Source organism: Pieris rapae, chromosome 10 (assembly GCF_905147795.1).
Source record: "Pieris rapae chromosome 10, ilPieRapa1.1, whole genome shotgun sequence".
NCBI classification, from domain to species: domain Eukaryota; kingdom Metazoa; phylum Arthropoda; class Insecta; order Lepidoptera; family Pieridae; genus Pieris; species Pieris rapae.
In genome coordinates, this window is record NC_059518.1 from 110,198 (window position 1) to 126,406 (window position 16,209).

A 16,209-nucleotide genomic window follows, 5' to 3' on the forward strand; every position below is an offset into this window, starting at 1 on the left:
TTGGACAGATTATTCCCCAGAAAATCTCAGTAGAATGACAGTAATTTAAAGGCCGATAAAGTTCTTTGATGCCTCAAGAGATTACGAAATATTAAACAGGTGTCATTTAGAAAATAAAAAATACACGGAATATTTATATAATATTTATTTACTTTTTATTCAAATTAATTTAACAAAATTTTACATTTTTTATACAGATGAAAGGTTGCAAACAATTTCGTGCAAAGAATTGACATTACCTTAATATGTGAAACACAGCCATACATTAAATTTAATTATTATATGTGCTAATTTATCATATAGAAAAAATCCAGATATTATCATTAAATTTAAAACATAATAAACAAACAAAAAACGGTAAAGTATTCTAAAGTGAGAAGATATATATTAAATTTGTAATAAAAGAGTTAAGGTAATAACAAAAATAATGATTGGCAATCCTATGAGGTCTCAGACCGAGGCTTTATTGCGAAATATTGGTTAAAATAAATCCAGAGTTCTAAAGCTGACGTAGTTGACATTAATTTGTAAATGCAGTTATATAATTCAAGTCCGTGAGTTATGCCAACTACTCAGTATTAATAAGATACTTTTCGAAGAAAAAGCAACGAGCTTTTATTATAAGATATGATTTGACGCAAGCCGTGTTTTTAGCAGTTTACGTATTAAATAGTTCATATAGAAAAAAACATTTTAAACTCTGTTCGATTCATAAAGTAATGGGTTTATATTTTCAATAAGATATTTATTTAATTATTATAAATATAATCATCAATGCATATGACAACTCAATAGTGCACTAATGATACCAATTAATCGCTTCAGCTCCATATACAAAAAATAAATTGTTTCTAAGTCACAACATAATATTACTGTACAATTTATCATAGCACAAATAGTCATACTATACCTTATATTACGTATCTGAAGTCCAAATGCACAAAAGTCAAACAAATATGGGATTGGCTCAGAAAGATTAGTGACGTTATTAATATTTGAGTGGCTTTTGAATATTTGAGCACTAGAGGTGTATTTCATGTTCTCATTTGGCACCTGAAGTTTTATATTGGCTGCTGTTACCTATATATATTTTATTTTGAAATCCATATTGTACTAACAAACGCTAAAGTCGCTCTTTCGTTTGGACAATTAGACCAAAGTTACACTAATATCACCTTTTCTGTTCATTGTGAGCCTCATAAACTTATTTTCAATACAGAATACAAATACGTTAGAAAACTAAATTGAAATCCCAAGCTTGTACCTGAAAAGAAAAGTGCACACTTCACTATTACAAGTTTACCCACTATTACAAATAAATTAAATATATTTCAACTTAAAAACGGTATTCGGGTCAAATTACATTAAGTTTCGTTCAGCAACTCCATAGTGGATCCGCATTTAATTTGTTAAATAAACGTTTGCTGTCACTCACTCTGACTTCAACATACCGCGTAATAAATTAAAGGATGTGAACATTTTTAATTACTTTCGAATGGACTATTAAATTCACTTGTATCAAACTCGTTCTCTGCGCACCGCCCAAACAAAACCCTTTGAATGCGTTCTATTTCCGGTTAAAATTCTTGGCATTGTTTCAAACATGAATTAAAAAGAAACCCGAGATAAATCAAGTCAGGATGAGCATTTCTCAGGGCAAAGGAAAAGTCATTAAACTTCTTGGATAAACGCGCCACTATCGCTTATCTCGAAAACTTGTCCGGCGAACGTGCACAAGCGCAACTCTATGCATCCGCCCTTTTATTGGAGTACCTGGGTTATAAGTGGCTATCAAATCCCGCAAGTGAATCGACGAATGCGGTTCCGAGGACTAAAGATTTCCGCTTTTGAAAATTACAAATGGATTCGTAAGCTATGCTCGCTGTGGATTCCTTTTTAATTAGTTATTTATAAAACAATTAATGTTCACATTGTTAAGCACAATAATACTTATACTATGGCTAATCAAAATAAACTTAATGCGAAGAACGTATGTGACGCAAGATTTTAATGCTATACCTGAACTCGAGACGTATTTGGAGAGTTGTGTACGAGAGTACAGCGTCAGGACAGCATCCGCATCTCGAATGACCGGCGGTTCCACGGGCAGGATCGCTTCGCATCGCACGCTCAATGCCCCGCTTTCTGCTGGAGGAACCGGGACGCGTAGAACTCGCCAAGACGCACGTAGGCCTCCTTGCCGAGGTGAGGTCAACTCGGTGCGGTGCCACGGCTCTTGCTAACAATAATATCATGAGCCTAGATAAATATAAGCCTAGGAAAATGGAAATTTCAGTGAATTACATATCTTTAGTTTTATTCTAAGCAAATGTAGTGGAGTTGACCCAGTTTAATGTTGTTGTTAAAGAAATAATTAAAACTTATAAACACGCATACATAACATTAACAACGAAAGATAAAACTAATTATATAAAGAAAAAAGATAAGCTCTCCACACTCATCAGTATAAAACTATTATCAGACAATGATTTTTTCCTCTGAAAGCTTATGTCACTATTGAACATTTGGTACATATTAAGAATGAAATGATGTCGCTTGCACTACGCAAGTAAAGTTTCTTCACATTATTTCTTAGCCATTTAACGCAATATCGAAGCGCAGCTCAACGATTTAAGCCAATGGGGCGTTCTCGAGTCACATAATAGCACCCAATTTATTTCAACAGACTTCGCTATCAAGATCGCTCCAAATGTCCTAAACTAGAAGCATCCGAGGCTTAAATAGCTATTTAATGTGACGGATATTGCACTGAATGTGTAGTGATAAAACACTACAAATTACCCTATGCTAATATAATAAATAACAAAATAAAAAATTGGACAAAATAGTTTAGGTTTACGCCTGAAATCCTTACAGAGTTATAAGCATTAAAAAAAATGTGAGCCGTCACGGCACGCCTGGCAGATGGAAACATCGACATTATTTTGTAAAAGTAATATGCAGAAAAGAACAAACTGTGATAGGAACTAAATATGTCATAATGATAAAATATAATATTACGATATTTTTCCAGATAACGATGACTATTTGTTGAATAAACATTATTTTCATAATGTTATATAATAATATATAATAATACTAATGAAACATTGTTTTGTATCAATTAGCTCCTAAAACAGGGAAACTCAATCACTGTAATCGATAGCGCCTAATCCAAATAGATTGGATTCCTGATTCCATTAGGGAGCATGAGAGCAAACTGTTAGCTCGGACAGGGCCATCTCTTGAATGGCTTGCAGTCAAGAGGACTATAATTATTGGACAGTAAGAAGAGGCTGAGTAAAGCAAACACTAACTAACATCTACTATACTATCGAAAGTATAGTAAATTATAATACTTTAATAAGAAAAAAAGGTCTCAAATCTTTCTAAAAGTGTTGTGTTGGCCTTGGCGCCATTCCTGAGCGCATTTAACACTCCCTCGTACGGAGGAAAACAAAAAACGAAACCGATGGCCTTATTCCCAACGTCAACGGCGTGTTACAGGCACAGAAGGCTGATCCTTCTTGCCTGTTCTAGACAGTTTTTATTGGTAATTTACCTTCTGGAGATCATTATCAATATACCAATTGATATCAGCAGGTGGCAGCGAGTAATCCGAGGTGCAATTAAGCAGTATTTGTTCTCCAGGCTTCACTAATTTGGGAGCTCCAATAATAGCAGGATCTCTCTCTGGCATCGCTAAAAGAAACATATTTTAATAGGGTTCATTCATTAATTTTTATGCTGAATATTAAATATTTGGATTAGAAGTAAGGTGACACATTAAGACCTAGTTTTATATTCAGCATAAGCAGTAGGCAACCTAGGTTATCTGTTTTATCTAAACTTATTATGATTGTAAAAAATGAAACCAACTAACCGACAACAGTCATATGCTTAGTCTGCCGCGCTATCTGGAACTTCGGTCCCTCAGTGGATATTTCACAGCTGTAAGCGGCTCTTGCAGCGACAGGCGGCGGCATCACCCTCACCATACACCACTCTGCCTGGCACTCTCCGCCTTGCACCATGATACCGGTCACATTGAACAGGCGGATCGGAGGCTACTGAGTTCAATGGCTTGTATTTACATCATATTCAAGGAAACAGAAAACATACGATTTGTCTTTATATATGGAATTGGAAGACGTTCAAAAAAATTCTGTCCGAAAGCCATGTTAATTTTACTTCAAATTCAGTCATTTGTTTTAGATAGTTTTTTGTTTTCGTGTGAAATTATAGTAGATTTTGGGGCCATAGATAAATTTATTTATTGAGGTAGGTATATAGCAGCTATTAGCAGCGACCCATCGAAAATCTGCAGGCTTCACCGACCCATTAACCTACTTTGGATTTATTTTGTAGATGCCTGCTGTATTGTATTGCATTCAATAAGAAGTAATGTTAATGTGCGTAGCTCGGGAAGAGGAACAGAACTTTTTCTGAGAAAAGCGAGTGCGCAGATCATACTGGGCCTTACTCTTCCCTCTGGCTTAACTAAGTTATAATTTTGGTTACGATTTTTTCTACTTGTACATAATATCTACAGTTATTCAGAGTAGCCAAACATATTAATTATACATTTATATAACATTTCAATAGGTCAACAGCCGAGGCACATTTTTAATTAGAATTCATAATTTAATTACTTATTATTTATTTAATACTATGATTTTGTTACCATATATAATATATTATTATAGTTATATATGGTAACAAAATCGCAAAGTTTTATAAATAATATAAACCAGTACTTTTATTATCTGAAATAAAAATATACAAAAAATTACATTTCACAATTTTCATACAAATCTCCAATCTCGTTGATAGACCTAATATTTCCGGCATAATAAAATGTCAATGTACTTGCCTTTTGTGACGGATTATATCGGAAGATCTCGTGCATGTCTCGGTACCATTTGACCGAATGCAACTTCTGGTCATCCATTTGAAAGTGGCAGCTAAGCTCAGCCGCGCGACGCGGGTCTGCGTACAGCGGCACTTTAAGTTGAGTAATCTTGTACGCTGAGGTCAACGCTACAAATCAAATGAGTAGATTGAACACTTTCTAGATGATAAGTATTTCTGCACAAAGCATACGAAAAGAGAGAACCACTTGCATCGCAACCAAGACAATACTCTCTATTTTCCATGACAATTAACATAAACTACGTTCTATCCTCTATTATGAGGAGTAGGTATCAAAATCAAAAATCAAAATCAAAATATCTTTATTCATTTAGGTAAACATGTACACTTATGAACGTCAAGAAAAACTGATTAAATTAATCGTAAATTTACATTTACCACCAGTTCGCTAGTCAAGGGCGTAGTTCCTATATCCTAAATCTCGACATAAAATGTATTCTGATTTAGATTTGTTTAATACAGAGGATGCGCCTAATAATATTAAGTGCTAATAGTTTGTTCTGCCTTAAGTTTAAAACACTATTCTTAGAATAGATATTCTATCTCATATTTGATAAAGACCACTGTATTCAAATCTAATATCTATAGAATTTAACTTTAATTTGTGAAAAGTTGAATATAACAAAACGGTTAACTGTTATTATAATTTAATTAACATTGCCTAGATGAGTTTAAAGAGTTATATTATGAATCCGTTGCGGATCAGGCAAAAGTAATGAGTTAAGTTTTGTACGCATTTTGAATTGAAATTCACTTTTGAGCGATTTTCAGTAACGGTATTTTTTGTTAGATGTATATGTAGCTTATTAATATCTTTAGGAAAGCTGTGAAGAAGCATAGTACTGAAGTCTAAAGCCTCAGTGAGGAAGTACTAAAAGACAACTGTGTTAACATAAAATTTTCTTCAAAAATATTATTAGCAGCGAAAAGTCGTAAAATCTGGATGGAAGCCAATTTCCCTGTGACAAAGGCCATCTTATATGTTATTGTTTCTGCTCGCCGGTCGTAAGGATATGCCAAAACAGATTCTACTGAAGTCGTAAATTCGATTTAGTTTGCATAATGCCTTAAATTTACATATTTGAGATTGTGTAGTACAGCTATTGTAGGAAAATAACTTATATTTTCGTTCCATTTCATATTTAAATTTTTTAAATAACACAAGATTCCTTTTTCGGATTCGTTTCATTAAATCTGTTAGCAACTGACCACAGATAGTAGTTTGTCACTAGTGTCCTGCTTTCTCATATTTCAATATAATATCAATAGAATATCTCACGAAATTCGCCAATAATTTGTTTAATCTGCCATGAGAACAGTAAGAAGTCTCCCGTAGACACCGTATGTTCGAATTGTTAGCTTTTATAATAAATATAAATAATTAATTACTTTAACGTCAATGTAATTAAAATATATATCAGGAGATGGAATACTTAATTAGATATATCACTAAAAGATGATAAATTTACCTGACCTATTTACAAGGCTAAATAATCCGAGTAATCGGCAGACATCGGCATTAATTTTACACTTCTAACCTGCTTAATTAAGTTGACAATATATAATGATCGATAAAAGGATTTATGTAAGGCGTTACCTATATATTCCAGACTTCATGTAGTTGAATTAGTGGTATAATGACAAACATAAATATGTATTATATACTTAAATTTAACTACTCTAGCTTTTTACTTGTGGTGAAAATTAAATGGATTCCTTCTAAATAATAATGAAATGTGAGCAAATAAAATGAATTTTTCGAGATTAAGTCGAAAGTTGGAACAGCTTAAATGGTCAGCAACAAAGCGATCGGCCATCAAAGGTTAAATTGTTAATTCCATTGAACCGTAAGAAATAGGAAACCGCTGCGATCGTCGCAATCGTCGGCGGTTTGGCGAGAAGCCAACTCTCGATTGTGTTATACCGATTGTCGAGAATATCTCTCAGATATAGGTATTATCGGGAATTACAGTGAGAATGGCGGGTAATTTCGCCGATTCAAACGTAACTAAAACTAGTAAAATAAAATCTGTTTCTTTTCTGTAGAGATTAACACAATCTGCGGCTACTATCACTGCGTCATCCCTGAAACGTGCTTACAAAGTTATTCCGGCCACTTAGGTGATACATATATAAATTAAACTCAACCATGTCCACTGGCTAGTCCGTGGTTAGACTAGTCGAGGATCCTTTCGTACAATTCCCTAATCATATCATTATTATTTTAAGCTTAATATTATATATTTTTTTAATTTATTTATATTGCGATCACACATCGTCATATCCATAACGCGAATTCCATTTATCCAACAGGTAACTTTGTGGAAACACATAATTTGTAAAAAAAGGATAATAGAAAAAATAATGGCCGACTGCCAGATAAATTATGGGACGAAAGCAGTTTGTATTTCATCAATAATTAATTTATTTTCTCTTTTTAGTCTACAAACAGATGTAAGTTTAGTTAGTTACTTTAGTGTAAAGTTTTTTTTATTAAAATGAAGTTGTCGTTTTATTACTTGTATTGTGTTTATTTATGTTTAACTTCTATAGTAAATTAACTCCCATAAAACACTGTATTTGAAATATGTTTGTCGATCTGTTTTATCTTAAAAACTACTACTTCCATAGACCTTAAGATGTAGTTATCACTGTTATGTGTATGTTAGTTATGACTAAAATATATATTGTTTAGGTAAATATTCTTACTTAGTTTATAATCAAAAATTTTATTTGTAACAAGCCTGAACAATAACAAATACTCACCGCAAACGGCTAATAAGGTAAACATCTTCATTTTGTCTACGCCTTCACAGCTACATAATAAAACTATAAATTTCACTTTCAAATTCAGTCACAGTTAAAATCAGTTCACTATTAAGGGATATAATTATATCCTTTCCAAAACACTGTCTAATTGTTTGTGTTTTTATAACACCAATGAAGTTGCGTGTCAATTTGTTTCCACAGCCGTTAATTAATATATTTTACAAGTATATCGTATAATGTTATAATATTGTTTTTAAAAGATCCCTATAATTTATCAGTTATTTATAAGACGATACCGAGTCGTTCGCTAAGTCAACGACAGCGGAGACCGCGTACATTCGTTCTACGCGATGGGTGCTACGTCGGCCGCGATTCTACGGCAAATGCCCTTGCTGCTGGTACCATTAGGGCGAAGTCATGCGCAGTGCGATCCGGGTAAAAGGGTCCTTAAGTGGATTAAGTTTTTAAACTTTGACAATATATTAAGTGAAATCGGATTTTATGAAATTAAACTGTTAAGTGAAAAGTTGAAAGGACTTTTTGTTTCAAGTTAACATTTATAGATTTTTAGGATTTTTACATATTAGATTATATATGTATATCAACACTTATTTAATATTGTATAAAAAACCACATTGTACAAATGGCAAATACACAGATTAATTATTAATATATCATCTAAATATACGTAACTGGCACAAATGAACACAATTCAAGCAGATTGCATGAATCTAATTGGCTCCGCCTACGAACTCAACCCTCACCAAACAAAAAGTGCATTGAACTTTGAAACAGTCGTCAAATACTAAGTAATTTATACCTTATGAGTCATAGCAGCGACCCCTTCAAGTTTTCGTACTTCTCACCGGGGAACTTAATTAGGTCATATTAACTTTTTAATAATGAACTACTATTTGCCTGCCGCGCCTTGTTTCATGTAATTAATTAGATTTACGTAACATTATGTTTTTTAGATTACAATTTCTAAAGATAATCGATTATACTTCCTACGTATATAATATATAGATAGATTTCAATAAAGAATCGAGTATATCTGATCAAAATCAGTCTACTACGATGTGTTACTTTATTAGCCATCAAAGCGACACTACCCATTTACGACCACAAAAGGAACAGTTTTAGTGGCCAGCCACAGAATAACATTACAGAATAACATGATATCCTTAACTTTTAAGTAATTAGATTCTATGAACAAATATATTTCCATAAATACTTTCTTAGTCTTTACTGTATTTTGTTGCAAAAATTGTGTTTCTTAGACCTTGAAGCATTGTGTTCTATCTCATCTCCCAATTTACATTTATTTTACATCAACGACCTCATTTCATTAGGATTTCGTATCTAAGCTTCCGAACCTAGTAACACTATGATTTGCATTATTATTCGGTCTGATATGTAACAATAAAGCTTAAATATGGGTCAGCGATGGCCCTCTTAAGGTCTTAAATATCCTCTCTGAGTAGTTTCGCATTATCAACACCTTATTAAAATATTTAGCAGTGAAACCGACAGCACTTGGACAGTACCTGTCCGAATAGTGCCTTTCACGTTAACGTTTCTTACGAATTATATATTTTTTTTATAATATTTAACTTCTTAATACAGCATTTTAATAAATTTTAACTGTGCGTGCTGCTATAAAATTATACCGATGGCCCCAGAGCTGGTGGCCTCCTCGATCGGCAATTAAGTATCGTAAAACAAAGAGGTAATGCTGTCAGCGTTATAAGTATACTGCTACAGCGTTCAGCCTTTTAAATTTGTTTTAATTTTATATTAATTATTTTTTTATAGAACAGGGGGCAAACGGGTGGAAGTCTCACCTGATTTTAAGTGATAACGCTGCCCATGGACAGTCTCAATGCCAAAAAGCACGCGAGTGCGTTGCAAGCCGTAAAAAAAATGGTATGCTCTTTTCTTTGAGAAAAGAACATTGCAAATGATGTATATTTGTATGTAGGAAATGTATGCTTCTATTTTGTTAATATTTATGTCAATTAAAATGCCTTAAAATAAAGATTTTATGTTATTACTTTTTATATACTGAGCATGAGAAATATATTTTAATGAAATCATTGTCATGCATATTCTAAATAAATATATAGGTCAGGAATGCTATAGACAAATTAAAAAACATCGCTAAAATTATGCTCAGCGTTTCTATGTCAAACAGAACTGATTTTTATACATAGTACAGTGACTTATTATTATTAGTTTCGTTATAATCTGTAAGATATATTAGCAAGTATAAAAAAAGCTTTCTTTTCAAATAAAGTAGCTTTGAATAAACAGTTCTAAAAAGCACTGTTTCTTTATTGTATTAACACTATAGCATATTTGTTGTATATACAACCATTATAATTATTTAAAAATTAAATATTCAACACTAACATAGAAAACAAAAGCGAGTTATAAAAGAGTTTTCATAGCAAACTGAAGTACGCAATAAAAATAGTAACTTGCAGAGAATTCCTATTTCATAGAAACATTTTTTTTCGTAGACAATTACGTTCCTATTCGGACGAGTTGAATTTAAAGGGTATTTTTCTGTAATCAAAAAAATAAAACTAATTATTTATTTAAATTTAGGTATGTGTGTGTGATGTAAAACATTCATTTTGCATATTTGATTGAAAATTAATAAGTTAAAAACAAGATACGTAATAACTTATAGCGATTTTGAATGAAACTCATAAAACTGTTGGGTAATTATATATAATAACATAAAAAGTAGTCGTATTTCGAATCAATGCGCTTAAGCATGGTGGACAAACGGACCATTGAAGTATAACAATAAATTCTGCTGTTAATTGCATTCTCTAAAAAAACATAATTAAATCAGGTAAAACATGAGAATAACAAAATTTTAACAGAAATAATATCCAAAACGGACTCCTTCGCGTTTATAAAGACCGCTAAGAATTTATTCGAATCTATATTAAATCTTTGGTTATCCAACATTCAATCTGAACAAAAGGAAAAATTTCCGAAAAGCTCTTCGTCGAAAAAGGAAAATTTACATTACAAAATAAGAAAAGGAAGTCCTAGACATGAAATTACAACCTTTGGGATCGAGTGTGGCTTTAGAGGGCGTGCCTTCTATCGAGTGTTGCGAAGTGAGCTTTATTTATGACGGTGTGTCTACTGTTATTTAACGCCCTTTTAAATTACTTCCTTACGATCAGCCTTCGCCGTTATAAATGAATGGATTCGCTCGAGATCACCTTTACCCTACTATCTAATTTTAGTTCCCTTTGATAAATTACAATATACATATAAATTGCTGGTACAGTGCAGTGCGTTATGAAATTATAAAAAAAAATATTAAATAGCATTCAATATTTTCTGCGTAAAAGTTCAAAATTCAGAACTATTATTCGTATGTACACAATGTAGTCTTATGGAAGTCAAAAACAGAAATATATATTTCAATAATCTTCTATGTTTGTTTATTTTACATTTACTCCGACACTCTTCTTAATCGCTAACTTTTAGTTTTACATAACGCTTATAAGGAGCTGCTACCCATGTTTTACATGCGATCTTAAGTAATTAATAAATATAAAATGAAATAAAAACAAAGATTTGTATATTGATATTTTAGCGAGAGAGACAATCCGACGCATGGACGCCGCCACAAGCAAAGTCATTTATTAAGCGAAGATGACGATCCTTGAAATATGAACGTGGCTATATGAGAAAATTATAATAATAAAACTAATTATACCACCTGGTTCACGGTTTGTTCCCACTTTACATTAAAACAGTCGTGGATGCATTTCCATACTCTGGTGTGACGATCGCCCGACGACGAAGCCAAGAGATACAGTTGCGTTATCTATTTATATTGGAGCAAATTATATCCAAGCACTAGGATCTTTGAATATTAATCTGTATTATGATAGGATCTTTACATTTAAGTGTTTGGAATTTAAACAATTGACTAGGGTGGTCAGATGTAGTTTGCTTATAAAACAGGTATTGAGAGAAGCTATATCACTACAGATATTGCCAATACATGATGCCGTGGTATCTAAAAACGCTAAAATTATTATATGATTTAAAAAGATTAAGCATACGTTTACTTGAACTGCACTTGTCGAGCAAATCAACATTAAAATCCACACACATACGATCAACTTTTCTTGGACTTTAGCAATTTGTATAGGACCTGCTGTAATATTTTTTCTAAGCTATCATATTGAGTTGACGGAGGGCTATACAAACAAATAATAATAAATTGCTCCGGCTCCACATACGATACTTTAATAAGGAGTCTCACTACGACCTTCCTTTATTGAAATTTTAATTTTGTAATAAGCTAAATGAATGAGCCACCGCCTATTGTATTTCCTTTACAGAGCGAACTGCCAATCTGAATTTTACAAAAATTCAAGACAAGTTCACATGTTTTTAACCAGTGTATTAATCATTATACTAAAACTAAACTAAACATACGTCAACATTTTCACAGTTCAAAAGCAACTAAATTTCTAGCAGTTTACTTTTCATTTTTTTTGTATATTTTGGTGAACCAGTATGATATTATTTTTCTTAAATTTACTTATCTTACTTACAAGGCCTTTCTTTTAGGCCCGAGACACTCTTTGTTTAATTTAAATTAGAAATACTTTTTCTAGGAATATCTTTCAAGGTCTCACTATCTAAAACCTGCTCAACAGAAGCAGGTTCTCTAGCCAAAATCTTGGCTTGACAATATGTTCATAGATTATATCTGTCCTTTGTCAAAAATTAATTCGTACAAATAATGTACCTATTGATATCAATTAGCGTAAAGTTTTTATTATACCATGTAAATGTAAAATAATAACACATGAAAATAATGTGTGAAATTTTTAATATAAGGGCATGTAATAATAATCAGATTTTTGCTATAAAAATTCGAAGAAATACACGAGTTGCAATTATAGTGTCGTTTGAATACTCCGAGGCAAACTCGTCCTGCCAAAAAGTAAGAATTACCTATTGAGTTAGCTAGTTTAGTCTATTTGAAAATAGTAACTAAACCTATACATGTCCCGTGTTAACATAACCTAAAATTTACGTTGATATTTATTTAATTTAAGCCCTCGAACATAAGCCAGGTTAACGGTGTAGGTTAAGCTCATCGGATTTAAACAACTTTTGAAGGGTTGAATTATATGAAATTTCATGATTCATAAAGCCACTGCTTAGTCTAGGAAAACTGAATATTAAAAAGTATATGTTGATTTATTTATTTCTCCATTGTAAAGTAAGGAAAGTATATCAAAGTACGTCTGATTGTAAGGACTTTTATTTAATAAACGCTCTCAACGTTCGGTAAGCATGTAATGGTAAGTCCAAGTATCATAACTAATAAACAGTTGTGAATGCTCACACGATTACGGTTCCCATGATCTGCCGGTAAAGCAGAGGCCGCTCTAATATGTCACAAAAATTATTGATTACGAATTTGATATGAGCTTTTCCCATCACAAGGACGTTATCAAATCGCGAATGATTTATTACTGAAATATCCGCAGCAAACGATTGGGGTTGCTAACGATCGTACAACACAATTTGTTACCACGAAAAATCTAAAAATAATAACGAAAGTCACATATTATTTGAATTTGTTTCCTACATTTCCAAATCTCATATTGATCGCTCTGCAATTATTTTTATTTTAAATTTATAAAATTTGTAATATTTTATGCGTTTTAGATTTAATAACGCATTTAGTATGCAAAATCATTGCGCATTGATTATTTGATTTGACGAATATTGCTATTACCTGTACTGATAACAACAAACACTAAAAAAAACATTCGTGAAAATATGGGACTCATTGAAAATTATTTTTTACCAACCTTCACAAAATCTCCATAAGTTTGGAATTTAAATACTTTGAAAATGTATTCAAATTGTTTGTCTCGTTACAAAGTAAAAAGGTTTCATAACCTTAGCCACCATGTACTAGACAAATCTCTTTGAACGTGGTGTGCAATGGGACCACGTCGTTACGTTGGCCCAGATTAAAAGGTATATCGTGAGGTTCAGCTCGCAGCAAACCATGACGTGCACGTTTTTATTAGTCCTTTCGGAAGGCACAAGAAGCTAAGATATTTGAAGAAAAATAACACTAGCAGTGGAATTTAAATTAAATTGTTTGATAAATAAAAGGAGTAATTTTCTCAGTATCACAAATCACACATAACTAGTGGGGTTACGTGATTATCCCATGAATTTCCCTTCGAAATTACCGCACTTTCAAACGTTGAAACTTTTCTTTGGGTGATGAACGCTTTCGCAAATTGGCCACATTTATTCGACCGCACAAAACCGTCGCTAATGTTCTCAGGAGGCATTTATTCTACGGCTTTATATAGCTCCTAATATATCCTCGTAATATGCTCCTTGTAAGTGAATTGAGTAGAAATTGCAGTTAGAAGCACTTTTCGTCTTAACTCGACTGATTGTACAATGTTTCAACTACCTTTTAAACCATGCGCTATTCTTGGTAATGCATAAATCTATCTGCATTAACTACTGGTAATTTTAATGAGTTTAGGACATTGAATCACAAAGGTGACTATTACTTGGGCTGATAAAATAACTAAAATGAGATTTTGAAAACTTTCGCTTTGTATTTAAATAAAAACATTTATCTTTCAAATAATAAAGTACTAATGGCCCTCTAAATGCAGTATAAACGCGGAGAAAGTGGCTCTATACTCCGCGAATGCAGCTTGCGATCCATCCCTCATTCAAATGCAATCTTAAAGAGAGGATGAATAATTCATGTCACTAATCTCTTCGAAGGATTTCCATTTACGTTACAGGGGACGAATACCCGTTGCCGAACCTATAAAGTAACCCTTTGCAAATGAAAGGACACAGTCTCAATTGACCAGAACAACACTGGCAATAAACTGGGATTGGACAATTCAACAGAGTATTTTCACTGAGACTATACGCTAGAGAATAACTAGAAATAGAAGTTCACAAATTCCAATAAATGTACTTTAAGATACTAGCAAATTTATCGTCGCTGTGTTTGTTTATATATTTAAACGACCTCAGAGGGATAACCTGCAGAAGACTATTGTAAGTAGACAATTTAGTACTACTAATATATAAATAAAATATGTACTTATATAGATTTTCTTAGTAATGCGAATAATTGCGATATTATTTAATTTTTTAACCGCAGACAACGAATTCAGAAGATGAAGTGATTTTAGATTTCTCTAAATTGTTTATAGTTCGAATATAAAAGGAATGCCTATTCTCTTATTTTAAGAGACAAATAGCGAAGAAATCAAGAAGTGTAATTGTCGGGGAGAGCTCAATTGGCGTGGAAGTGTCACGAGACGGACACTAATCACGGTACTTATTAGACTTCTCACTTGATTGCAAATTAACTTTCTCCAGTAATTAAACGATTGATTTAGCTTGTTGGTCTACCTAAGAGATTTACTACAGTTATCCATATTCATGAAAATGTAAATAGACATTTATTGTGAAAGCAAAACTCGCGAAACAGGGTAAGCCCAATCGTTCATTTCGTAACTGACGAATATTGTAGCAACTTTCGCATCAACAAAACAGTTTGATGTAGTTCGTTCGAGCGCACCGAAGGCTTCTGATATTTATGACAACTTTGCGACGAGAATATCAAATACCTAACACAGAGTACATCAATGAATTCTCTGGGATCGCTCGTATTAAAACTAATGAGATGAAATTATAAGGCTCAACCTTAACTATGAGGTTACTTCATGTTTTAAATTGTATAGTTAACCAGGGTGAAATGGAAATATTAAATAAGGAATGTAGTAAGTATTTTTTTAAGTTATTTTTTAAATAAAGAGAATATTCACATGACATTTAAATTAATTTTACGAAATTAATCAACTAAGTCCTTAAACAGTGACTCTACCTTCGGCTGGAACTCTTTTACTTGGATTTTGAGATCGGAATCAATCTTCGTTGTCTGTTCAACATTCTCTTGCCATTCTTTTTTCGACCAGTCTGCATATTTATTTGGCTGTACTTTTTCAGAACTTCTCGAATTTATCTGATTTATTTTACGCAACGTGTTCATAAAATTATGATACCTCGTATAGTATTCCTCGTCGTCATATTTTTTCTCGTACTTCTTAACGTAATCTGCGTACAAACGTGGTCCATCCCGTAAGTTATAAATTATAGTCGGTTCCTGGCATTCAAATAACGAAAAGTGAAACACTACGCAGATGATGGCTTTAAAAATTATGTAAAATGACATTATAACGATAAAGACTCGTTTATTTCAGAGATTCATATGTGAATGATGATGCGTGAAATTTTAATCAAGCATAATGTTCGCTTGATTATTACTACACGAGATGACAACGAAATTCAGTTTTGAAATTGAAGTTAAATGTTTAAATTGCTATCAAAATAGAAGGTTAACTATACCACATTTCTTTTTTATACACAAACAAATTTTTCTCTTATCAA

General features: G+C 32.5%; 1 protein-coding gene across 1 annotated transcript; it reads right to left on the reverse strand.

Moving 5' to 3' along the window:
* Positions 1 to 197: 197 nt before the first annotated feature.
* Positions 198 to 8,068, reverse strand: LOC110996807. Its single transcript, XM_022264657.2, has 6 exons — positions 7,699 to 8,068; positions 4,874 to 5,040; positions 3,884 to 4,067; positions 3,563 to 3,702; positions 2,020 to 2,239; positions 198 to 1,264 (listed from the first exon to the last, which is right to left on the reverse strand). The coding sequence occupies exons 1-6, from the start codon at positions 7,727 to 7,729 to the stop codon at positions 1,197 to 1,199; spliced, it is 810 nt and encodes a 269-aa protein (XP_022120349.2). The 5' UTR covers positions 7,730 to 8,068; the 3' UTR covers positions 198 to 1,196.
* Between the last annotated feature and the right edge of the window lie 8,141 nt (positions 8,069 to 16,209).

Excerpts from the sequence above, each read along its gene's own strand:
- LOC110996807 (XM_022264657.2), bottom strand. The coding sequence starts at position 7,729 with ATGAAGATGTTTACCTTATTAGCCGTTTGCG. Across the intron at positions 5,041-7,698 it reads TACCTTATTAGCCGTTTGCG|CGTTGACCTCAGCGTACAAG; the intron begins GTGAGTATTTGT and ends TTTGATTTGTAG. Across the intron at positions 4,068-4,873 it reads GATATAATCCGTCACAAAAG|CCTCCGATCCGCCTGTTCAA; the intron begins GCAAGTACATTG and ends TGAACTCAGTAG.